General features: G+C 47.4%; 1 protein-coding gene and 1 long non-coding RNA gene across 2 annotated transcripts; one reads left to right on the forward strand and one right to left on the reverse strand.

The window, feature by feature from the left end:
- Positions 1-17: 17 nt before the first annotated feature.
- On the forward strand, positions 18-5,124 carry HSBP1 (heat shock factor binding protein 1). The gene is made up of 4 exons (XM_003952902.4): positions 18-258; positions 817-883; positions 1,446-1,566; positions 3,550-5,124. The coding sequence occupies exons 1-3, from the start codon at positions 214-216 to the stop codon at positions 1,562-1,564; spliced, it is 231 nt and encodes a 76-aa protein (XP_003952951.1). The 5' UTR covers positions 18-213; the 3' UTR covers positions 1,565-1,566; positions 3,550-5,124.
- Positions 5,125-17,237: 12,113 nt separating this feature from the next.
- On the reverse strand, positions 17,238-25,059 carry LOC134808828 (uncharacterized). The gene is made up of 3 exons (XR_010152654.1): positions 24,947-25,059; positions 19,263-19,426; positions 17,238-17,501 (listed from the first exon to the last, which is right to left on the reverse strand). It is a non-coding gene; the product is annotated as an uncharacterized LOC134808828 (long non-coding RNA).
- Positions 25,060-25,303: the final 244 nt, after the last annotated feature.

Below are 25,303 nucleotides of genomic sequence, written 5' to 3' on the forward strand. Positions count from 1 at the left end.
GGCGGGGAGAGTGGGGTGGGGCCGCTCCTTGGAACGGAAGCGCGCGGCCTCGAGGCCCTTCCGGTGCGGGAGAAACTACTACTCCCATAATGCCCCGCGGTCCCGCGAGCAGCCAGTCTCGTCGCGAGAAGCAGCGGCCGGGGGCGACTGAGCGGACAAACGGAAGTGTAGGTTACGGTCTGAGACATCACCGCCAAGCTGGGCATCGGGGAGATGGCCGAGACTGACCCCAAGACCGTGCAGGACCTCACCTCGGTGGTAAGGGACGGCTGTGAGGGCCGGAGGCCGCGGCCTTCCCGGGCGGCGCCGGGCCAAGCCCTGCTGGACAGAGGCGCGCCCACCGCGGCCGCGCGTGGCGTCTGCCGAGGCCCCGTTTCTGGAAGCGTCTCTGGCCGAGGCTCCCGGCCACCTTGACCCCCGCGGCGCTCGGTGCCGTCCCGTCTCCCCGCGGGCGCCCCCAAGCCCGACCCCTTCCAGTAGCCCCATTCATCTGTCGCGAACGCCCCCCGGGTCCCTCCCGCCTACCTCTGACCCCCTCCCCGCCCTTCAACTCCTCACACACCCCCGGGTGCCCCAACCCGGCAGAAACAACCTAAAGACCCTGAGCTTTGAGTCGCAGCGGCCTCCCCAGCCCAGCAGTCTAATTGGACAGGTTGGAAAACGGAAGCCCAGAGAAGGAAGATCCTTGCTGAAGGCCGCACAGCTGTCCAGAGGCAGAAATGGGGCTAGAACCCTGGACCGGGGCTCGCATCCTGATCCCAGGAAGTTGTCTCTGGATCGATGTGGACCGTGTTTGTTTGTTTCGGTTTTTCTTAGGTGCAGACACTCCTGCAGCAGATGCAAGATAAATTTCAGACCATGTCTGACCAGATCATTGGGAGAAATATCCTTTTTATCTGCAGTCGGCCTCCTGTGGGCCTTTGGAGCCTATTTGCCGGGCAGCGGTGGGGATAAATGAGTAGTTTTCAGGCTAGCTTCAGCCATTCACTTGTAGAATTTGAGCTTGGATTGTACTGTGTTTCTGAGAAGGACTGCGCCGAGAGCTAGGGGTACAGCTGAGTTAGACCCCTGGCTCAAGGAGCATACGTCTACCAATCCTAATAGCTGGTGTGGTGGACCATGGACTGTGAACTAAGCGCTTTTGTGTGTGTCTTTCTTTTGATGCTCAGCATGACCTTATGAGTGGGTTGTAGTGTTATGATCTTTAGCGAATGAATAAATTGAGGTTTAGGGGTTCCATCACTAGTAAGGGTCAGGGCTGGAATCCGATGCGGGGTAGCCATGCCCCAGAGTCCTGTACTCTTACCCACCAGCGTGTAACAGTGTCTAAAGGAAATTGGAAGACCAGTTTCCCTAAAATCGTTGTGTTTAAGGCTGTAGTCTGCAGGGACGGGAGGAAAAGGGCTCAGTGAGATGTTGGCACGCGTTGTCTTTAACTTCACCACTTGATGATATGAGTAGTCGCATTGATGATCTGGAAAAGAATATCGCGGACCTCATGACACAGGCTGGGGTGGAAGAACTGGAAAGTGAAAACAAGATACCTGCCACGCAAAAGAGTTGAAGGTGAGGAAGGGGGCAATTTTTTTTTCTTTTCTTTTCTTTTTTTTTTTTGACACGGAGTTTTGCTCTTGTTGCCCAGGCTGGAGTGCAATGGCACGATCTCGGCTCCCTGCAGCCTTTGCCTCCTGGGTTCAAGCGATTGTCCTGCCTCTGCCTCCCGAGTAGCTGGGATTACAGGCTTGCGCCACCACACCCAGCTAATTTTGTATTTTTAGTAGAGGTGGGGTTTCTCCATGTTAGTCATGCTGGTCTCGAATTCTGACCTTGAGTGATTTGCCCGCCTCAGCCTCTCAAAGTGCTAGGATTACAGGTGTGAGCCACTGTGCCCGGTCTTTTTTTTTTTTTTTTTTTTTCTTAAAAGAGTAGAGAGAACCTGTAAGTATAATTTGTATGTAGTCAGACATTCTGTAGATCAGTTCCCAGCCATGATCCCAGCAAGCATCACTGTATTGTTTACCCGCTGTGGACTTGATGTTTTGAAATTTTTCATGCCAAACTCATTCTTTACACCGAATTTATTTTCCCAGTTTTTATTAATCAGACTTCTGTCACTGTTAGTTAAGACCACTGGCTAACATTAGATAACCACTGAGTTTTTATCATTCCAGCTAATAAAGGTGTTTTTTTGTTGGCCTATAAAGCCTGTCACTGGAAGATTTTCCATTGCTTTTTTTTTTTTTTTATGGAAATAACTGTTAAGTCACCCACATTACCACCTTCTTAAATGGCTTAAATTCTGGAGACTTTCTTGGTAACTTGACATAGGTGAACTGGATTGTGGCCACATTAAGCTTTTACTCTGGAGTTCATTTAAATTTCCACTGAATAGTTTCAGATGTCAGAGGAAAGCCTAGTAATTCAAAATACCCACACAGCAAGATAGGTAAATGTACAGAATCACTCAGCACAGTGCATGGTGATCCTTTTCCTCTGTATGTGTGAAAAATAAGTTTTAAACTCACTTTTCTCTTCTTTCATTTATAACATTTTAATTCTCTATAAAAATGAATGTTGCTGAGGGAGGCGGAGGTTGCAGTCGAGGTCACGCCACTGCACTCCAGCCTGGGCGACAGAGTGAGACTCTGTCTCAAAAAAAAAAAAAGGGACTGGTGCGTGGTGACTCATGCCTGTAATCCCAGCACTTTGGGAGGCAAAGGCAGGCAGAGGGCAGATCAGTTGATGTGAGGAGCTCGAGACCAACCTGGCCAACATGGTGAAACCCTGTCTGTACAAAAATTAGCTGGGTGTGGTGGTGCATGCCTGTAATCCCAGCTACTTGGCAGGCTGAGACAGGAGGCAGAGTTTGCAGTGAGTCGTGATGATGCCACTGCACTCCAGCCTGGGAGACAGAGCAAGACTCTGTCTCAAAAAAAAAAAAATAAAATGGTTCCTGAGTATTTTTAGATTCGTAGAGTACTAAGCAGAATATACAGTAAAACATGCCTAATTTCCTATTTTCTGGGCTTGCTGTGGACCACATTTTAAGTCACTGTGAAATACAGATTTGGGATGTTGAAGACAGACTCTAAAATTTGCTTTTATCTTCACAATAGGTGGGGTTCATTCACTGTGTGAGTAAATCACATAACTGCTTTCTATGGGTTATGTCATTGTTATTCTTATCCAGAGATAATTTGGAAAAATGTCCAACCAGTCTCAGATGCTTCTGTGGGTCTCTTTTTATATTATGTGGCAATCAAAACTGCCATCAACTGACTGAGAATCTTACCGCAAGAATTTCAGGATTGTAGACTGGCTAGTGATGGGGGTCATTCAAAGAAAAGAGTGGGAGTAGGAAACTGACTGACTCCGAAACTTTTAAAGATATTTCCAGTTAAATCTATTTTTGCTAAAATATTGCCAGAAGAAAATAAGTTTAACTCAGTAGGAGAGTGGAAAGGGATTTGTAGTTGATAGGTCTATATGTCATTTTTACTTGTGCTCACATAATGAAAAACATGTTGATGATTTTTCCTTCTTCAACAGGTTGCTAATAATTTATACTGGAATCTGGCATTTTTCCAAGCCAAGAGAAGATCGAATGGCTTTTTGCAGCTAACTACTATGTGTAGACAGGTTTTATATTATAAAGTATGCATTCTTATCACATACTATATAGTTAGTTTGTAGAGTGATTTCCCCCCAGTTTCTTGAACATGGTATCTTCACATCTTGGACCTTGGTCAGTTGTGCTATTCATTATTAAACACTAAAACTTTGGCGGTTCTTGCATAACATTGTCAGGTTTTTTAGTGTATTTCTGTGAAGTCATTTTTTTTTCTTGTCATTCCTTTTCTAGTAGTTGCTGTTTGGATAAAAGTTGCTGTGTGATTTTTTATTAAACAAATAGTAAACCCTTCAATTATAGTTAGTCTTGGTGAAGTAAGATGTTTGTAGACTTTAGAGTTCTTTAATTCTTGGCACAACGTGACTGTTGAGCTAACACCAAATAGTGTGTTGGCAATACTTTTCAAATGGCTGAAAACACCTAAAAATTGTTCATTCAGAAATATCTGTCACTGCTCTGTTGCCAAAACTCAGAATAGAACTTAGACGTATGTCTAAGTCCCTGAGATCACATGCTAAAGTCGATGAAAAGTAACCACTGCCACTGTCTTGTGTCAGAACTTTTACAGTACAGAAAATAACAGAATAGCCTTCTGTAATGAGGCGTTTGTTAGAGTTTTGCATGAGATTCTAATACTTCAGTAGGACCCTACCTACGTGGTTCATCTACAATGGTTACCCTAAAAAATCTGGCAGGATTTTAAAACTCAATCAGTCTTTCCTTTGAGCTACTGACTGGAAAAGAAAGAGAGAAGGAAAAGAGACCATATTAAGTCCATGCCAGTTGCTTGGCTAGAATATGATCAACGACTTGTAGTAGACTCAAGTTTTTAAGAAACACTATTTTACTTAAACTGTTTCTTATCTAAATTCTTGCAGAGTATCAATGTTATCATTGATTATAGAAGACAGGGATAATACCTTTTAACTCTGGCCACTCAAAAATGCAGTGCCAGGAGTGCTAAACCTAGAGGCCAATATTGATGACCTGGAAGGTGATCCATATGATTGTCACCACAAAGTGCTTTTACACAAAAACTTGAAAATTTGAAAAACATGATTTTTTTAAGTTTCTCATCTCAGCAGTCTTGGTGTTTATATTGCGAATCTATCATAGTAAGAAATAATTTGTGCTGTATACAAATTACATGGGGAACATAAAGGAGTGAGAGCCTTCTGTGATAAAATGAATTCACCACTCTGGTTACCCAACTACAGAACCTCCTTTGATCAGGCCAGTAGGTTGTGATGCAGGCTGGAGCCCCTGAATGCCCCACACACACTGCAGCATTGACCAGACCATCTGAAACCTGCGTCCCTGGTGATGTTCTCAAGCCTCGGAAGTGGCAAATGGAAATGATATGGCCAGTTGCGGTTGTAGGAGAGTTGTGACTTAGGCAGGAGTCGACCTCCTCAAGTAATGGAACGATTTCAAAGGCAGGCTGCCCTGACCAAAAATATCTGCCATGAATAAAGGTGCCTGAAATCCTGCTATGAAGCTTCCTTTGTGTCAGAAATCTGTTTGGTTTTCAGATGGAAATGCAGAAATCACATTAGAGTATCAACTAAAACCTCTGGACGGATTAAGTACAAGTAGTCCAAGGCAAAGCAGGAGAGGGGGTGATGGGGGAGGTTGCCTGCTGGAAGGGGAAGCTGAGGCGCGGGAGGAGGGCTTGCCAAGACTGGCATTGCAGGAGACTTGTCTCAGGTGTGTTCCCAGAACACTTGCCCCTGGAGATGCTGCAGGAAGGAAGGGGTTATGGTCACTTGGGTTTAGACGACATTCTGTGAACCTCATGAAGAAATTAGCATATTAAAGACTCTGAAAGTAGAGCAGAGAACTCAGCTTTAACCTGCTCACCCCCTAGTTTTCGAGGTCTCGCTCTGTTGCCCAGGCTGGAGTGCAGTGGCACAGTCATAGCTGACTTGGAGCCTGAAGCTCCTGGGCTCAGGCAGTCCTCCTGCCTCAGCCTCCCAAGTAGCTTATATTACAGGTTTGTGCCACCGCACCTGGGTCTTGCTGTGTTGCCCAGGCTGGTCTAGAACTCCTAGGCTCAAGCAGTCCTGTCTCAGCCTCCCAAAGTGCTGGGATTACAGGCTGGAGCCACCATGCCTGGCCAAGGGCCTTTTTTATACTATATCAAGTATTCCTTCTCCAGCTATTCTTGTTCGTTTACCAGCCAGTGAAGATTCTCTTGAGGGCTGAACAATACAGATGAGTATGGGGGCCCTTGCACCAAGGAAAACAGCCTTACATTTAATTAAGTGCCCTGTCTCAAACCCCAAGGCCCCACAGCTTCCTCATTTGGCCCCTAGTTCATCCTGCTTTCCTTTGAGCCACAGGATTTTAAAATATTTCAATCTTATTTTCATATCAATTTTTTCTTTGTTTCATTACAAGTACAGTCATTGTTTAACCCTATGAGGACTAACACAATATTTCACGTAACTAAGAGTTAATTTGCCCTTGTGAGTCCTTGGACTTTAAGCCCCCCCACACACACACTTAGAGCACTGTTGCTATGGGAACAGAGTCCTCCAAACTAAAGTGAACTTTTTCAACATGCTGTTTGTAAATGGAAGCCTTCCCAAGCAGACACTGTGTTCCTCTTTTATTTTGTATTTTGCAGATTATATATTTTGATTAGATTAAAATGGAGGAATTTGCAGGATGTGTTGTCATATCTAGCCCTGAAAGTTAACTGGTTACAGTTACCAAATGTTCACAGCCAGCGCCATTGAAAGCATTGACTGTAAACCGATGTACCGTGCTAGGCATTTTGTTTGCACTATTTGGCTTAATCCTCACGACAACACTGAGAGGTTTTCATTTGATGAGTCCCATTTAAAGAAAAGGAACCCAAGTCGGGGAGTCAGGGGCACAAGGTCACAGCTGGTAATGATGACCCTGGAATGTCCTCACAGCTGCACACCTGCACTGCTCACGAACACAGCTGACCGTCTCACAGCTGCACACCTGCACCGCTCATGAGCACAGCTGGCCGTCTCACAGCTGCACACCTGCACCGCTCACGAGCACAGCTGACCGTCTCACAGCTGCACACCTGCACCGCTCATGAGCACAGCTGATCGGCTGCCTCTTCGTGTGAGCTGAGCTCCGAATCTCAGCTGCCCAGGCTGTCTGGATATCATCAGCCCCACTCGCTGGATCTCAAAATTTACTTTCAAAAGGCTGATGGAGTGTTTTCAATTAAACATGACCTAAAATTAAGTAATAAACACACTGGATGTGAGTTTTTATTTGGAATTTAAACTATTCAGAGCTGGTAGAAAATGTGTGCTCCTGGATCAGTGCCTTTTTTCTCCTAAATCAGTTGAGAACAACAGCAGAAACAAATGACATTCCTCAAACATTTGCCCAGAGCACAACCACGGGGAATATGAACCACAGGTTTTCACATTGGTTTTCCATGCCTATACCCGTCCTGTCTCCCACAAAAATTATTGCTTGAGGCCCAACCCGGGGGATAAAAAGACACCCCCCACCTGCCACTCTGTGACCTATTAGCTTACCATCCTATTGGATTTCACTGTTTTTTGTTTTGTGGTGTTTTTTTTTTAAGGCAACAAAGACTTTTAAATGGACTCATGAAGCCATCACCTGGAATCTTAATCTTGCATTAATTTTAAGTGTCTAATTTTAGCTGCAGCCACTTGAGAACTTTTCAATGAATGAAAATGAGGGAGGGGAGATGCAAGTCACTGCCCAAAAACAAAACCAGAGGAGTTGTGATGGAACATTGCACTTATCAACCCTACAAATTAATATGGAAATAGGAAAAGGGTTTGTTTCAACAAGTCAGGATGACAGTATTTTAAAAAAGGAAAAAAGGCCAGCCTGGGCAATATACTGAGACTCCATCTCTACATAAAAGTAGAAAAATTAGCCCGGAGTGTGGTGGCACACATCTGTGCTCCCAGCTACTCAGGAGGCTGAGGTGGGAGGATCATTTGAGCCCAGGAAGTCGAGGTTGCAGTGAGCTGTGATCGGACCACTCCACTCCAGCCGTGGTGACAGAGCAAGACCCTGTCACAAAAAAAAAAAAAAGGGCGGATCCTAACGCTTGGTCCTCACACCTGAGGCTCTCACTAAGAGGTGGCTGGAAGCTCCTCAGACCGCTGCCTAAGGTTCGAGTGATCCTGAAAGCTGTACAACATCAGCCTCTGTGGGATCCCTGAGAATGATGAAATGTAATGTGTGGCTGTCTCATCAACAGAGCTTCATTTTACCAAAGCTTATGTAGACACCACATACATGAACTACATACCTATCGTGTAGATGCTGCCCTGCCTCATAAGAACACTCTTGACTGTCCTGCTTCACAATAATAATCTTCGCAATAATGATCTAATAATGGTCAAATTCTGTGTCCCTACCGTAGAAAACAGAATTGGACCATTTAGTCACATTGGTCTTGCAAAATGTCCACCTTCCAAAAGAGAACAGTATTGCTTCCCAGTAATTAAGAACAGTCTGGATTCAGGATCCAGCAGCTTAGAAGCGTTTAGCTACCAATAGCAAAAATCAGCCCTTTAACAATGGTGGGATGTATTATTTCACATGGCAAGAAGTCCCAAGGGAGGGCAGCTCTGGGGCGAGTAAATTCTGCCCCTCAGTAAAACTAAGAGCAAGACCCGGCCGGGCGCAGTGGCTCATGCCTGTAATCCCAGCACTTTGGGAGGCCGAGGTGGGTGGATCACCTGAGGTCAGGAGTTCTAAACCAGCCTGGCCAACATGGCGAAACCCTCGTCTCTACTAAAAATACAAAAATTAGCCAGGCGTGGTCGTGGGCGCTTGTAATCCCAGTTGCTCGCGAGGCTGAGGGAGGAGAATCGCTCGAACTCAGGAGGTGGAAGTTGCAGTGAGCCGAGATCGTGCCATTGCACTCCAGCCTGGGTAACAGAGCGAGACTCCATCTCAAAAAATAAAAAACAAAAAAAATAAATAAAAAATAAAAAGACCCAACCCCAGATTTGTTCCACCTGGGTGCATCCAGTCAGAGAATGCCTTTCTCCTTTCCTTTTGTCTCCTAAGAGTGAAGAAAATGTTTCTTTGAAGGTGTTTCCACCCCACTGCCTGTGCCTAAAATGATCCTGGCAAACAGGACCCGCATGATAGGTTGAGCCGTGTGGTTCTTGTTTTTTTGTTGTCACAACTCAGGTTGGGGGTGTTACTGGCATCAAGAGTGTAGAAACCAAGGATGCTGCGTCAACACCCTACCATGCACAGGACAACCCTCACCCGAAAGAGTGGCACAGCCCCAAGTGTCAACAGTGCTGAGGTTGAGGAATCCCAGCTTAACCCATTCATGAGACCACCTGAGCCTGGTGTAACGGTTCTGCTGATAGTTTCCGGACCCTCAGAGGTGGAGACATACAAGAACAATACCAGAGTTCCACCAGAAAGGAAATCAGAATGGCTATCGGGTGGACAACCTACAGTGTTTGCTACAGACCTTCTAGATGTAACTTCTAGATTATAAACACTGGTAACACTGGAGATGGTTAAATCGGAATTAACTGGCTGTCAACCTTGGTGGCACATTAGAATCACCTGGGGAGCAGTTCAAAGGCCCAAAAGTGGGCAGCACCACAGAACCCTCACATCAGAATCCCCACGGGTGGGCCCAGACAGCAGTGTTCATCTTAGACTCCAGTGTGCAGTCGAGGTCGAGAACTGCATTCAAGAAGGCCTGTCTACTGCCCACCGTCCGATGATGTAATTCACCAAGTTCCATGGGATTCCGCCATGCCCGTGTCAACCCAGCTGACACGTCCAACTTGGACAATCAGGGCTTTGACCCCCGTTACCTGGCATTCAATTCAATCCATGTGTCACGCATGCCCCAACAATTTGTGTCCCAACTGTTTGAATCAAAGGATTACTGATTCCCTGATGGGTGATGACTCAGTAACTGGATTCAGCTTCAGATCTGCCTGACATTTTCCCTGCCTGTCCTGGGCCAGGTATGGCGCTAGCTGCTTTCACCTGTATCATCTCATTCACTTCTCAGAGGCTCTCGAAAGCTGTTGACATTATCAAAAAGTTTTCCAGCTGGAATTCATCTCCCTCTAATCAGCCTTCAAAACCTCCATTTGTAAACCATTGCTGTAGTTTTATTACCTCTTACCTTGGTCTTTGCAAGTTGCTGTCAAAACCCAGTAAGTGTTTCCAGAAAGAAACTTTAAATATTAAATATCTTAAAGGTCTTTTATGCAGAATATGCAGTTAATTTTGATGGGCTATGGATAATCATCAGAAGAGCCATTTCTGGAAATGTAAATAATATGGCTGTTTCGTTTAACAGTTCATTCTCCTGAAAACATAAGACCATTTGACTGATTCTGCTCCAGAATCTTATTGAGGCAAAGGACTGGACCGAATCATTCATGGAACAGAAGCCTCGGACTGGTAAGTCCAGGAAATGCTGCAAAACAATGTCCTCAAAAGAAATCAGCCTTTCCCTTTGATAGGTATCTCTCCTGTAAGCCAGGCTCAGGTGCTCCTCAATTAGAACCTGTGTTCACTGGGGCCATAATTAAGAATCTTAAAGGGAAGGAATCTTTTGAAAGCCATCTGTCAAAAGTACGCAGTCTTGCTTGTAGAATTTTAAAGAGGTTCATGGTTACCGTGGGTCGGCACTGGGTCTGTGAGCCCTCATCCCCAGGGCTCGGTTTCCTATCAGAATCGTTGTCTGGAAGGTTGATTCTATCAGATGCGCATTTTGCCAGCATCCTCAGAAGGAGATGTGAGGAAGATTCTTTTCCTGGGCCACTCTCATTTTCTCAAGCTTGGACAAGTCTTAACAATAATCTGTGACCCAACTTTGTCTCCCCCATGATGAAAAGCAGACCCCATAGAAACTCTCTGGCACAAAATCTCTGGAATCACTGACCCCAGACATTGTTCCCTACCATCCACTCTGCCAGACATTTCTTGGATTTATTCAAGCTGACTTGTATTCCAGAACAACTGTGGACAAGATTTCCTAGTAATGCTTCCAACAAGTTACTGTTTAGCAAGTTCAGAACTTGAAGAATCCCTTTTATCCTAACACTGACTGATAAACTGGTGAGAACTGTTTGAAATACCCATAACTCAATGGATGTCGTAATTTGCTTTTATGCTGTATTAAACACACTGAGATGTTAAGCTCTTTCTTGGGAACCACCGTGATGTTCTCTTCTGGACTCTTCATAACCCCTTCAGCAGACGACCCTGTATCTGGTCTTGGTTCTGAAAGGTTTGCAGCGGCACCTAAGTCACTGAAGTTCTGGCAGAATTCATTCTCCTGCACTCTACCGGTACTTGTTTTCCATAATTGGTCTGAGAACAACAGATTTTTTCTTTTTTTGCCTCGGATTTCAACAAAACATACACGGAAAGAATATTTTCTTCCTTGGAGACATTTCCCATAGGGCAGTGGTTCTTAAAATACGTTCCTGAATCGGCAGCATCAGAATCCCCTGGGAACTTGCTGGAAATGTAGATCCCCAGGCCCTACCTAGCCCTACTGAATCAGAGACCCTGGGAGGGAGGTCCAGCAGCCTGTGTTTTAACACATCCTCCAGGCGATTCTGAGAGTGAGAGAGCCAGGGCCTTCGGGCATCAACCTTGGGGCGAGGGTGTTGGGTTGCCCAACACCCTTTAGTCTAATGGCTTTAGGGTCAAATATGTCTAAACCAAGAAGCCCCATGGGGCACTGATTAGCATGCAGGTCCCCAGGCCCCCTTTTTGTAGATCCTGATTCAGAATATCTGGGACAGGGGCTGGAGATTCATATTTTTAATAAATTCCCTCATTTATTATTTTTGTGTCTTATTTCCCATGCACGAAAACATTGCGTAGAGAAATGGGAATGTGGGCGATGCTCCCATGCTGGGAGTCTCAGGCCTGGGCTAGTCCTAAAATAATTGAAAAGGAATTGATTCTTAATTACCCAGAACATCCACGCTCTAGGACCTAGTGTGACCTCTTCTGCCTTCTGAACCGAGGAGTCCACCCCTAAGCCCGAGGAACTGAGCGTGAAGAGCCCTCATGCCATGAAGACTTGAATCACTTTAAAGCAATTTGCTTCTTATTAAAATGTACTTCAGTAAAAAATCATTTCAACTCTTAAGCCACAAAAGGATATCCAATCATTTAAAGCTTCCTGAGTGTTTCGGTTGATTAAAAAGGTTTTAAAGAGCATAGTAAATATTTTACCAGAAGGATAAGTTATTCAATATGGAGATTATTTATTAAAAACTAGTAATTTATTAGTTCATTTATCTTTATTTTCGTGTAAGTGCATTCTTTTAATCTAGGCACACTTTTTTTCTATTCCCTCAGCAGGTTAAGCTGCCACTTGACAATTCTGTAATACTTAAATGTATTTAAATAGAATTTAACTTGTGAAAATAACAAGATTCCACTAATAATGGAAAAGACAGCTATAAAATTACAGTTTAATTTGAACTTTCGGAGAGTGTTAAGCACAGTTTCATGCACTTAAAAAGGAATCACATTTGCTGTTTTGAAAAAAGAACAAGATTCTCACTTATCACTTGGGTCATTGATCCTGAAGGAAATAACTAATGCATAACTTCTTTTTCTTATAGCTGGAAAGGAAAACATGTAATACATTAGCCCAAAATCAAAGTACTGGGTTCAAGTGCTTACGGTTACATATTTTATTTCTATAATAAAAACATTAGAATGTTTTCAGCTGCAAGCAATGACTAAAAATGGTTTAAATCACAAGGATATTGAGGGATCTCACACATGAGATGTCCAGAGGAGGCTGTGCCGTGGATAGGAGACTTGTCACCCCTTCTGTCCACCCACCCTGCTGGCTGCTCTGTGGGGCTTGTGGCTTTCTTCTCGGGGTGACACAATATCTTCAAGCGCCGCCTCTGTGGGCCACCCCAACGCCCTTGCCCCAAACCTTTCCTCCCTGCCCACCTCAGCTGTGGGTGGAATGGTGTCCCCCTAAAAGACTGATGGAAGTCCTAACCCCTATACCTGTGAATGTGGCCTTATTTTTGGAAATAGGGGAAACCAGGCTGGGCAACATAGTGAGACTCCGTCTTGAAAACAAAAGTTGAAGGACACCTGCTCACCGACTGCTGCCCCTGTGAAAGGAAGGGAGGCCCTGCAATATGAGCTTGCTGCTTCCCTTGTTTAAATCGTCCCAACTCAGATACACGTTTCACAGGCCCCATCCAAGGCAGGGAGGCAGAGCGGGGGCTTTGCATCATCCGTTCTCTCTCTTTCTCTTTCCCTCTACCCTCCCTTCTTCTTTTCTCTCTCTCTCTCTGTGTGTATGTGTGTCTCTCTCTCTCTGTCTCTTCCCCAGGGGCACACTTTCCCATAATCTTCCGACAGACCTGCCCTTCTATCTGTTTGGCCAGGTGCTGGTCACATGCCCACCTCACAGCCATCACTGGCAAGGGGATGCCAAATAACCTTGACTGGCTAAGGGCCAGCTGGGGGACAGCCTCGTCTTCTCTGAGCCCAGGACATAATTTCAAGAAGAGGAGGGAAGGCACCTGAGAAGCACCAGCTGCCCGCCCACCCACCCAAACAGGTCACCCAGGCTGGCCCGGCCCTGGTGACATCACTGAGTTCCATGGCATGGCTCCTCCACTCACTGGGCTCCAAAATGACCGCGTAGTCATTTTCAGTGAGAAATCAAAGTATGAAGGAGTCCTCTCTGCTGGCCAGTCTACCCAGGCGGCTGAACTCCACTGAGAAAGCAGCTTGGAGCACGTGCTCCCAAAGCAAGCAGGATGCACCTACTTCCCCAGCAGAGACCAGCCACGGCGTGGACCCAACACCCCGAAGGCAGGAGGCAGAGTGCCCGTGGTTGTTCCCCAGCAGTCTTTGCATGAGGTCCCACAGCTGACCCACCTCCTCCTGGGTGCTTTTTGTTCTTTACTGATAATGTTGATACAGTCGGATTCCAGACTAAGCTGGGCTCCAGAGTCCCCCTGTGTCTATGGGCTGCCTGCAGAAGAGAGGAGTAGAGGGCGAGTGGACGGACACAGTGCTCTGCTCTAAGACAAGGCATTGGTTGTTTAGCGTCAAGACACAGAAGCAACAAGCAAGGAGGACTGTGGGTGTTGACACCAAGGGCAGACCAAGGTCATGCTGGGCCCTGCAGCAGCGACTCTGCAGACCTCTCTCGTGCTCCACCATTACCCTGTGTGTGACTGTCCTGGGGCCGCCCTAACAAAGCTCCACACACCGGGGGCCTTAAAACAGCAGATATGGGCCAGGCGCGGTGGCTCACACCTGTAATCCCAGCACTTTGGGAGGCTGAGGCGGGTGGATCACGAGGTCAGGAGATAGAGACCATCCTGGCTAACACGGTGAAACCCCGTCTCTACTAAAAAATACAAAAAATTAGCTGGGCATGGTGGCGGGCGCCTGTAGTCCCAGCTACTCGGGAGGCTGAGGCAGGAGAATGGCATGAACCTGGGAGGCAGAGCTTGCCGTGAGCCGAGATGGCGCCACTGCACTCCAGCCTGGGCGACAGAGTGAGACTCCGTCTCAAAAAAAAAAAAAAACAAAACAGCAGATACGTGTCCTTTCACGGTCTGGAGGCCAGACATCCAACATCAAGGGGTGGGCAGGGCTGTGCTCCTTCTGGGGCTCTAGGGAGGGCCTTCCTTGCCTCTTCCAGGTCCTGGAGCTCCTAATGGTTCCCGGCGGCTCCTGGCGGTTCCCAGCATCCCGTGGCTGGCAGCTGCATCACTCCCATCTCTGCATCCATCATCACATGGCCTCCCTCCCTCCGCATGTCTGTGTGTCCTCACGTTCTGTTCTCCTCTCCATGTGTCTGTGTCCACGTAAACTTCTTCTTATAAGGACCACAGTTGTTGGATTAAAGCCCACCCAAATCCATGACGACCTCATCTTATCTAGTTATATCTGCAAAGACCCTAGTTCCTCATAAGATCACATTCACAGATCCCAAGGGTGAGGATGTCAACATATCTTCTGCGGGGGACACAAGTCAAAGGACAACTCTGTGCCTGTTTTCCCAGCCCACATACCTGGAACCACCAAGCCACGTGTTAGGTACAGAGAGAGGCTCCCACTGGCCCCATTCACCCTTGCTCATCGGAGCGGCTCGCTCCTGTCTGTACCTGATCACAGGCACCATCCGTGCTCTCCCTTTATCCTGGCATGCGTGTCCCCTCCCGGGCTCCCTTTGTCTGTGTATGGGTTTTGCCATTGTCCTGCAAACTCTGAAGACCCCTTTTTTCCCCAGTTTTCATGAATTCATTTGGACTATCTCATGCTGCCTGGCTTGGCATCTTATAGCCAGCTTTTTAAAAGCAATCATAGCTGGTACACGAAGGGTTGATCTGGTGTGACGAAATTAAGCCTTTTTTTTTTTTTTCATAAGCAAGTAAATTGGGAATTAAATTAGGTCCAAAATTCATCTGAGGCTTCTGAGAACTTGTTTGCAGAAAGCAATTGCTCTGGGACTGGCAACTTTAGTAATCAAAGAGAAGCTAAAGAAAAACAGAAAATTGAAAAAAAAAAAAAAAAAGGAGGGAAATAAATTTGAACCAAGTTCATTTTTTCCAACATTTTGTTTTGAAAAATTTTAAACATTCAACAAAACTAAAAGAATTTCTACAGTGAACACCTGCATACTACCTACAGTCAACTACTAACATGTGACTCTGCTTGATGTATGATCTTTCTGACTCTGCCATGGCACAGGTCACAAGAGACTGCCAGGAGAGGAAGGTTCCAGGCTCCCCCTGAGATGGGCCAGTGTCTCAAAAGCAAACTGTCCTCAAAGAACCTGTATTATCAACATTCAAAGCCCTTCAAGAGGCCAGCATTGCCATCAGATTCCTTGTGGAAATATCCATTTTTCCCTGGCAGTAACACCAGCAGCCAAAATTTGTTTTAAAAATTATTGCACCGGCTGGGTGTGGTGACTCATGCCTGCAATCCCAGCATTTTACGAAGCAGGTGGATCACTTGAGGTCAGGAGTTCAAGACCAGCCTGGCCAACACAGTGAAATCCCATCTCTTCCAAAAAATACAAAAATTAGCCAGGTGTGGTGGCTCATGCCTGCATAATCCTAGCTACTTGGAAGGCTGAGGTGGGAGAATCACTTGACACCAGGAGGTAGAGGTTGCAGTGAGCTAAGATCGTGCCACTGCAACATAGTGAGACCCTATCTCAAAAAAAAAATATTGCACATTCCTTTTTGTCAGTTTTGTCTCATGACTAGTGTGGTAAAATTTGGCTACCTACTATGTATCTGTTTCTTTTTTTTTTTTTTTTTTTTTTTTGAGACGGAGTCTCGCTCTGTCGCCCAGGCTGGAGTGCAGTGGCGCGATCTCGGCTCACTGCAAGCTCCGCCTCCCGGGTTCATGCCATTCTCCTGCCTCAGCCTCCCGAGTAGCTGGGACTACAGGCGCCCGCTACCACGCCCGGCTAATTTTTTGTATTTTTAGTAGAGACGGGGTTTCACCGTATTAGCCAGGATGGTCTCGATCTCCTGACCTCGTGATCCGCCCGCCTCGGCCTCCCAAAGTGCTGGGATTACAGGCGTGAGCCACCGCGCCCGGCCGTATCTGTTTCTTAAAGTGTGCAGTAGGTTTAAATATTCTTACAACTGCTTACATAAAATAATAATTGAATAAATAGCATGCTTCCGTACTCTGCAGCCCATGATTCTGAAAATCGTCTAATGGGCTGCACTGGCTTCTCTGGGCTGACCTGGAAACATTGTCATCTTCACAAGTTCTGTACCAGCACAGTGCCCGGCACGAAGTAGATGGTCAGCAAACATTTGATCATTGGATAGATGCATATCCTGGCAAGCTGTGGTTGGACAAAAATAAATAAATAAATAAAATTTTTTTTAAAAAAGGATCCTATAGAGTCAGTATCAAAGGTCTGCTGTTGCACTGATTGGGGGGAAAGATCTCAGGATCTCAGGATGTCATCTTGACTGAAGACAAGACTGACTCGGGTACCAGTGCCATTTGCTCCTTGAATGCATCTCTCACTCCGGACTGAATATTCAGCTCCCTGCAAATCCCTATAAGGTGATTCAGGAACCAAGGGACAGGAAATTCTGTTCAGGATATTTACATTCTTTATCACTTGCTTTCAGCTGCAAGTGGCCAGTAATCTACCTCAAGGCACTGAAGCAAGAAAGGGCATTTGTTGACCCTTGGAAGCTGGGGTTTGGGGGTAAATTCAGACATTGCTGATCCAGCTGCTCAAATTCATCAGGAATGGCTGCTGCCAGTCAACTCTACCATCCTGTATGATGCCTTGGCCACCATGGAAAGATGGCCACAAGCAGTTCCAGCTGCATTCAAACCCCTCAGGCATCAACCCCTGGACAACAACAGCTTCCCTGGGCCAAAGTTCCCGCAAATGTCCCAAGGTTGTATCTCGTTGGTCTGGTTTGGGGTATATGCCTATCTCTGAGCCAGTCACGGAAGCCAGCCAAGAGGAATGGAATAATCTCATCGGCCAGGCCTGGGTCAGCACCCTACACTGAGACCAGGCATGGGATTAACCCACTCATCAAAGAACTGGAATTGAGGATGGGGGAGAAGAGCTACCTAAGTGGGATCAGGTGCTATTTACAGGCTACGTAAATTTAAGGCTCACCAAGCTCCAAATATTCAGGAAGGTGCACCTAATTTCCAAGTCTTTGCCACTCTCTCTCCCTCTCCAGCCAGCCCCAGGTAGCTTCCCCCATTGCCTGGCAAACTCCGAGCTCCTAGTCTGACGCCAACATGGAACCCAAAGGTGAGTCTCTTCTTCTTCACGACTCAGTTTAATTCTCAGCATGAGCCCTCCAGTCAATTCGTTGCTCTAAAAAGTTGGAAAACATTTATTAAACACCCACTGAATGCCAGGAACTGTGCCAGGCCCTACACCAATGGTGCTGTATTCTACCTACTCATTAGAATCACCTGGAAAACCTTTACACACAGCAATGCTAGGGCCCCACCTGCAGCATTCATCATGCCCACATCATTAGTATTTTGCCAAAGTCCTCCCTCCCCTGGGTGTCCAGCCAGGGTGAGAATCCCTGCGTTAGGAAATAAGACGCATTATCCCGTACGTAATGGAGCGCCTTCTTGGAAGTTAAACGTTGAGCTGCCAGGTGTGCCTTCTAGAAAGAGCCCTGGAGGAGACAGGAAAGCACTGGGGTTGCAGTGAAGCAGGCCTGGTTGGAACCCACAGCTCTAACAGCACAGCAGACACAAACTTGCCAGGCCCAGTGCAAAACGGAAATGCAGGGTCTTTTATTTATTTATTTATTATTTTTATTTATTATTATTTTTTTTTTGAGACCGAGTCTCACTCTGTGGCCCAGGCTGGAATGCCGTGCCATTATCTTGGCTTACTGCAACCTCTGCCTCCCGGGTTCAAGCCATTCTCCTGCCTCAGCCTCCCAAGAAGCTGGCAATTACAGGCACCCGCCATCATGCCCGGCTAATTTTTGTAGTTTTAGTAGAGACAGGGGTTTCACCATGTTGGCCAGGCTGGTCTCGAACTCCTGACCTCAGGCGATCTGCCTGCCTCGGCCTCCCAAAGTGCTGGGATTACAGGCGTGAGCCACCACGCCTGCCCAAGAAATGCAGCGTCTTGTGTTCAGAAACTATTAGGAATCTCAAGATAACAACGGCAGAGCATTAAACCGAGCACAGGGCCCTGTGCGTAGGTCACAGACCCCTGAGGCCAGCCCTGTTTTCCAGCTTTATTGCTCATAATCTTGGGAAAGTCACCTGGCCACCGCAAGCCTCCTGACTGTCATTTCTGCGAAGGGGATAGCAATAATTACCTCCAGGTTTTTGTGCAGATTGCAATAAGATTATGAACGTGCCATGCTTAGGGCGGGGCTTAAGCACTCATTCAGTGGGTGAAAGGAAGAGGAGAGAAGAGAGGAAGAGAAGCAGACTGACTGTTCAGTGTGAGTGGAAGCCCCATCTCCACGCGAAAACAGAGCAAAACCAGGATGAAGGCCACCCACGTGGTACCGTGTCCGGCCCTGCTCAGTAGCCGCGCCCAGACTTCCATCTCTGGCCAGCAGAGAGCAGCGTTGTGCAACTAAAGCCCCAGGATTCGGGCAAGGCCCCAAACCCAGATGACAACTTTGCTAGAAGGTCTGGCAGGGAACCTGCATAATTTACTCCTGAGTCTCAAAACTAAAGTAAACAACGCCCCAAGAAATGATACCTAAGAGGCACATGACCTGCATGCAAATAAAGAGGCAGCATGAAGTAATCGCTTTCGGGACGGTCTAATTTCCCCCTTGCCCCCACCCCGCTCCCAGGATGAGAAGCTTCAGACCCCTGCATGATTTTCCCAAGGCTGTAAGGAAGGATGTTTGATAGGGAGTTTCCTGTGCCGTGTTTCATTCAATTTTCCCGATAATCTGAAAGTTGGGCATTTTTATATATTCTTTTGTTTCTAAACAGAAGAGTAAATCATGCTTTGCAAGCTGTCTCTGGGACGTGCTGGCCTCCCTTCCACCCCAGGACCTTTGCTTGTGCTGTTGTTTTTGGCAGAAATCCCATCCTCCCACCGAACAGCTCCTTCACTTGGCAAACAGCTCGGTATACGTACATCTCAACTCAGACATCACGTCCTCGGGGAGCTCTGCTCAAATCTTGCACACCTGGCCTGGTGCTGTGGTTTCTGCTTTCATACCAGCTTGTTCTTTTCAGAGCTTCTATCATGGTGGTATGTGTATCTGTGTGACTCTTTGATTGTCTTTCTCCCTCACCAGCCTGTAAGCACCAAGAAGGCAAGAACTGTTTTTGCCATCATTGACTCCCTAGTATCCTGGACATTGGCTGGCACACCCTACCAATATTTATTTGTTGAATGAATGAATGAATGAACTTGCCTAAGGTAGCACAGCTGGTAAGAGGTGAACTGGCATTCAATCCAGATCCTCTGACCCGCTAATCAGTCTACATCCCACTTTATCTTATTGCCAAATATGAGCAAATGTTGAAAATTGGTGTTTTTTTTAGTCTTCCCACCCAAGGGGGCCTGCGGGACTTATATACCAACACCTGTCAGTCATGGTTTGGGGCTGCTGGGGTGGAGAGGTGGGCACGCAGTGGTGCTAATTCCCTGGAACGGATGGTAGCGTGAAATCCAGCGGCAACAGAAAGCTCTCAAGCAAAGAAGCACAGCTGCTGGTGGTCAGATGTCAGGCCAGAATTTACAGAAGTGACAAAGGCAGGGGACATGGGAAGGTCACTATATAGATTGTGTCCCCCCAAAAACATGTGGAAGTCCTAACTCCCGCTGCCTGTGAATGTGGTCTTATTTGGAAACAGGTTCTTTGCATATGTAATCAAGTTGAGATTAGGTCATGCTGAATTAGGGTGGGCCCTAAATCCAATGACTAGGGTCCTTCTAAGAAGGTAATTTTCACAGATAGGAAACACCCAGGGAGAAGGCCACGTGATGATGGAGGCAGAGACTGGAGTGATGCAGCTGGGAGCCAGGGAACATCAAGGATCACCAAGTATCTCCAGGAACCTTCAGGAGCTGAAGGGGCGGGAAGGATCTTCCCGGGAGCATGGATTTGTAGACACCTTGATTTTGGACTTCTGCCCTCCAGAACTATGAAAGGGTAAGTGTCTTCTGTTGTAAGCCCCTCAGTTTGAGGTTGTAAGCTCCTCAGTTTGGAGTTGTAAGCCCCTCAGTTTGGGGCATTTTGTTGCAGTGGCCCTGAGAAATGAATACGGGCCCCTACAGTGCCACGATGGTCAATGGGGAGCTTTGTGCTAGTGACTGGGAGTACCACACAGTGCTTGCAGCTTGGAAAACTCTTAGTACAGGGTCCCACAATTTGTAGTTGGTAGAGCCCAGATTTCTGCGCTGTCATATCTGCTCCTCGAGGCTATGGAGTGAGTTTCTCTCCTCTTCTTCAATCAGCGATTCCCCCACCCCCAGCTTTGCTGTGCATCCCTTCTCATCTCCCAGGGCCCTCCTATCCCATCCACACTATTAACAGAGGGTGTGCAGGCCGGGACCCATGTGAGGCAGACCCGGGATGGCGTTGCTGTCTGAGAAACTGCACAAGTCTTTATTTCAGTTTTCCGCTGCTGTGAAGAGGCCACGCGGGCCCGACAAGAGGGTTCCAGTCTCTCCGTGAGCCTCCCTGGACCCCTCACTCCCCCAGGTGTGTGTGTGCCCAGGAACACCTCACCGTCTTGGCCCAGGAACCTGCAGCCCTTCTCACCCTCCGACTCACCTCCAGATTCTACTTCATGAAAGCACCCCTTAAAATGGTCAGTCCAAGCCAGATCCTCCTTGGAAGATGGGAGAGCAGAGAAGCCAATGGCAGTGCCCGCCTCTGGCAGGGCAGAGGGTGAGTGAGTCAGAACAGGTCTAGGGCTCATCGTTTTCATGGCCCAGTCTCATTGATGAAGAGACCCTCAGAATACTCTGTCCTGGCTAAGACTAGAGAAGGGGGCTGAGACCTCCGTCTTGAAGATAAGGGAGAGGTCAGAGGATCAGCTGACCTCTTTGAACAGCCTGTCCCCTGGGACTGGAGTGAAGGCCTCTGGGACCTGAGCTATCCTACCTAGACCACCATCCTCCCCGCTCCTCAGCCCATGTGACTGGGTGAGGGCACAAGCCTAGGAAAGAAAGCACTCTGCACCTGACTATTACGAGATGATAGAGATGCACCAGCCCCTGGACAAGCACTGGGTCCCTTGACACCAGCAAGAATGAATAGGGGCTCAGTCCTCACTACATTGAGGCCCCATGTAGCAAGCACAACCATCCCCTCTGACATGTGGCATCAAATTGTACGTCAGCATAAGGAATCCTGGTAGATTTTTTTTTTTATTCTGTCTATTTATTTGAAACAGGGTTTTACTCTTGTCGCCCAGACTGGAGTGCAATAATGTGATCTCACTGTAACCTCCGCCTCACAGGTTCAAGCAATTCTCTTGCCTCAGCCTCCTGAGTAGCTAGGATTACAGGCATGCACCACGACGCCCGACTGATTTTGTGTTTTTAGTAGAGATGGGGTTTCACCATGTTGACCAGGCTGCTCTCAAACCCATGACCGCAAGTGATCTGCCCTCCTCATCCTCCCTAAGTGATGGGATTACAGGCCTGAGCCACCGCTCCTGGCCCTCGGTAGATTTTTAGAAACCTTCATCTCTGTGTGATTCCAGAAGCTCCAGGAGGCCAACAGCAGCCTGGGAAGGTTAAAAGCCTCCTCCTCCTAACCAGCCCACAGATAGAGGCTTTGGGACTCACTGGGGTGGCAAGGCCTGTATCCTAGAGGAATGTGCACAAGTGCACAGGGAGGCTGAGGCACCGGCCAGGCCTGAGTGACCTGCTCCCTGGCCCCCTCCTGCCTCCTCCCTCCATGCCCCTTACTCTTTTGCTTGCAGTCCCATTTTTCAAGTAGAACGAAGGCGTGCAAGTAAATCAGCACTGAAAGATGACATCATAGCGTCTACCTACAGGGAGGCGGGGAAAAGGTTGATTTCATTTTATTTTGTACATTGCTTTACTGTTTGCATTTTTTAACAGGCACATACGTTCACGCATAACCTGTATAATCAATATTGTCTTCTGTTTTCTTAACTCCGCAACAGGCAGGACAGCCGTGTCCTACATTTCCCGCCATTTCCCCATGGTGACGGAGCTGCAGGGGTCCTGAGAGAGGGACGCTCACAAGGTCCCCGCACCACTTCCCGAGGGCCCCTGAATGACAGATTCGTATTCTAAAGGTGAGTCTGTCAATTGCATTCTGCCCTATGGCAGTCCGGCCAAGGGGATGGCACCGCAGAGCCAGGAGGGCAATCCCAGTTCACGGTCACCAGGGTCAACCGCAGGCAACGGGCTGGTTGCATTGGTGTGGCAGGTCCTGGCTCCCCTGTTGTGTAGACAGGAGCGCGGTGAGCGGAGCGTCGGCCACAAACTCTTGCCCTGGGCGTGGCCATGTGACTTGGTTGATCCAATGGGATAAGAGCGGGGATGACAGAGCCCGCCCCATCCTAGGTCCCTGCCTGAGGCGCTGGAGCTGAGCGTCCCAGCCACGTGCGCACGCTGGAGCGGGGGGGCTGTGCCTGGCCAGTGCTGCATATGGGGGGACTCCTCCGTTTCATGTCTGGTCAGTTTAGGGACGCCGCATCATTGCAACAAAAGCCTGACTCCATACCGCTGAGAAATCACCGTGGCTAATGCAGAAGCTGAAGTAGGGCTGTCTTCCATGTGACTCTGGCAAAAAGTCATATGAGTTATTCGGGTCACATGACAGGCCCCCCAACCCTGATCTGAAGGTGGCCACGTGGCTGAGGCAGGCCAAGCAGAGTGCTTTTCCCAGCGTCGGTACCAAGGTGCGTTTCTTTTTCGAAATCACAGCTGTAGGAGGCGGCCGCCTGGGCTCCCTTTTGCGGGGCGGAGTCTGTGGTGGGACATCCGAGACAAAGCCACTTTACTCATTACGTGTAAACGGCCCAGCGCTGGGGCCTACGGACTTCTCAGGACCTGTACATTTATGAGAGACTTTTGTGGGGAAGGGGATGGTATTGATACCAAAGTGAAATTCCAAAGTCCAACATGTTTGAATCAATATCTACAAAAGATACCATTATACCAACCTCATTAACAGGTATATTTAGCATTCATAGAATGTTGTGTTGGTGAGCAAGTTGTAGGTGCCACACAAATTCCCAAGTATGCAGGATAACTGCTGAGAAATCATAGCCAGCAGTAGAGGGAGTGACTTGCTGTGGAATGCCTCGGGGAGGAAGGCTTCAGTAGCGGGTAGCACAGACCCCCTTGATGCTGGGTCAAACCAATAGGGAGGTGTTTTTCTCACAAAGCCAGAAGCCTGAAGGGGAGAGATCACTCACGTGTATTTAGCTGGAGATAGCCGCTCATTCATTTCTGAACCAAATGCTGGTACAGACAATGAGACTGAGATTTTATTTAACAAAACGCTCTGTGCCCGGTATCATCCTAAGCACTTTACAGTATGAACTCAGTCCTCTTACAGCCCTATGAAATGTCTGTAATTATTATCCACACACTTTACAGCCGAGGAAACTGTGGCCCAGAGAGGTGAGGTTACTTGCTCAAGATTGCACAGCATGTAAATACAAAGGCTGGGATTTTAACCCAAGCTGTCTGACTCCAGAGTTGACAGCAGTACACACCACACTCTTGTCTCTCGATGCCATTGGAGGAGGCAGATGCATCCGGGAGCCAGGGGATGGAGCAGCTTCTCCTGAGGGGTGGACTGCTTTGAGCACAGGGAAGATTCCAGAGTGAAACTGGAATTCCTTTAGAAAGAACAGGAATGGATGCTGAGCAGGTCCCAGTGCTGCCCCTCCTCTCTCCACTTCTCCCTCCTCCCCTTGTGCTCTTACTCCTCTCCCTTTGCCACCTCCCTGGGGAGGTGCTTGCATAAACTGGGAAACTTAAAATCCAATAACTGCTCCTCTCCCACCTGCGACCCTCATCATCCGGTCTGCCCTTGACCTTCGCTTTCCACTTCTCAGACTTCGATTCGCATAATAAAATGACTTTTGCAATGTCAGCCATAAATAGATTATGAGAAGAAAATCTTTTGTTTAAACAGAAATTCTAATTTTCTGAAAGGTGGTGAATAAACACTCTGGAATACATTAGAGATCAGCAAATCTTGTTTGCTTAAAATCATGCTTCAATTTCTGTATATAAGCAGAAAATACTAGCTCTAACGTCCTTGCCAGAAGCTTCTTTGTGTCAGAGTATTGGTCTCACTATTCCTATTTGAGTAGCTCAGAAGGTACTAAAAATCCCTGGCTAAGTGAGTGGATGCCTCTATAACAGAACCAGGTGAAACAAAGGCTTGTTCAGGGGTGCTGTGGCTCTTCTTTCTGCTGCATTGCCCCAATTCCTTCCCAGAAAAGCATTTTTGAAGATGAGAATGAATTATAAATTACCTTTACCACTGAGAAGAAATACCCATGGCCTGGATCCAGAAGGACTGAGCCCTGGGATTGGAAGAGCCCCCAGTGATTGCTTAGTTTTTGCTGCCATCTATGCAGAAGGTTCTTTTCAGCATTTCTTACCAGTGGCTCCAGTGTTTACCTAATCCACAGGCCAAGGAGGGTCTTCAGGAGGCTTGAGTGGGCATCACAGAAGCCGCCACACCCAGTCTAAGTAAAACAGGGGCACTTCCATGAAGGGACAGGCAGGTCTCATGGAAGCAAAGTAGTGTCCCAGTTGCCTATGCTTTGTAAGACAGCACCCAAAACTAGGCAGCATAAACGTACCTTTATCCCTCCAATGGGAGTGAGGACTCAACTCTTGAGGTAAGGCTGGGACACCAGACCAGCTAGACAGGGACTGGGTGGAAGCTCCTTTTTATAAGACACACCTACCAGTGTTCCATGTCAGTTGACCATAGCCATGGCAACACCCCGAAGTTACTGCCCCTTTCCATGGCAACAACCTGATGACCTGGAAGTTACTACCCTTTTCCTTAAGATTTCTGTATAATCCTCCCTTTAATTTGCATGCAATTAAAAGTGGGTGTATTAGTCGTTTTTCATGCTGCTGATAAAGACATACCTGAGAATGGGCAATTTATAAGAGAAAGAGGTTTAATTGGACTTATAGTTCCGTGTGGC

Source organism: Pan troglodytes, chromosome 18 (assembly GCF_028858775.2).
Source record: "Pan troglodytes isolate AG18354 chromosome 18, NHGRI_mPanTro3-v2.0_pri, whole genome shotgun sequence".
Classification (NCBI taxonomy): Eukaryota; Metazoa; Chordata; class Mammalia; order Primates; family Hominidae; genus Pan; species Pan troglodytes.

What these genes read in the sequence shown, in the direction of transcription:
- HSBP1 (XM_003952902.4), top strand. Translation starts at nt 214, where the DNA reads ATGGCCGAGACTGACCCCAAGACCGTGCAGGACCTCACCTCGGTG. An exon ending in TGCAGGACCTCACCTCGGTG is followed by an intron (nt 259 to 816) that starts GTAAGGGACGGC and finishes GGTTTTTCTTAG; the next exon opens with GTGCAGACACTCCTGCAGCA. An exon ending in TGACCAGATCATTGGGAGAA is followed by an intron (nt 884 to 1,445) that starts ATATCCTTTTTA and finishes TAACTTCACCAC; the next exon opens with TTGATGATATGAGTAGTCGC.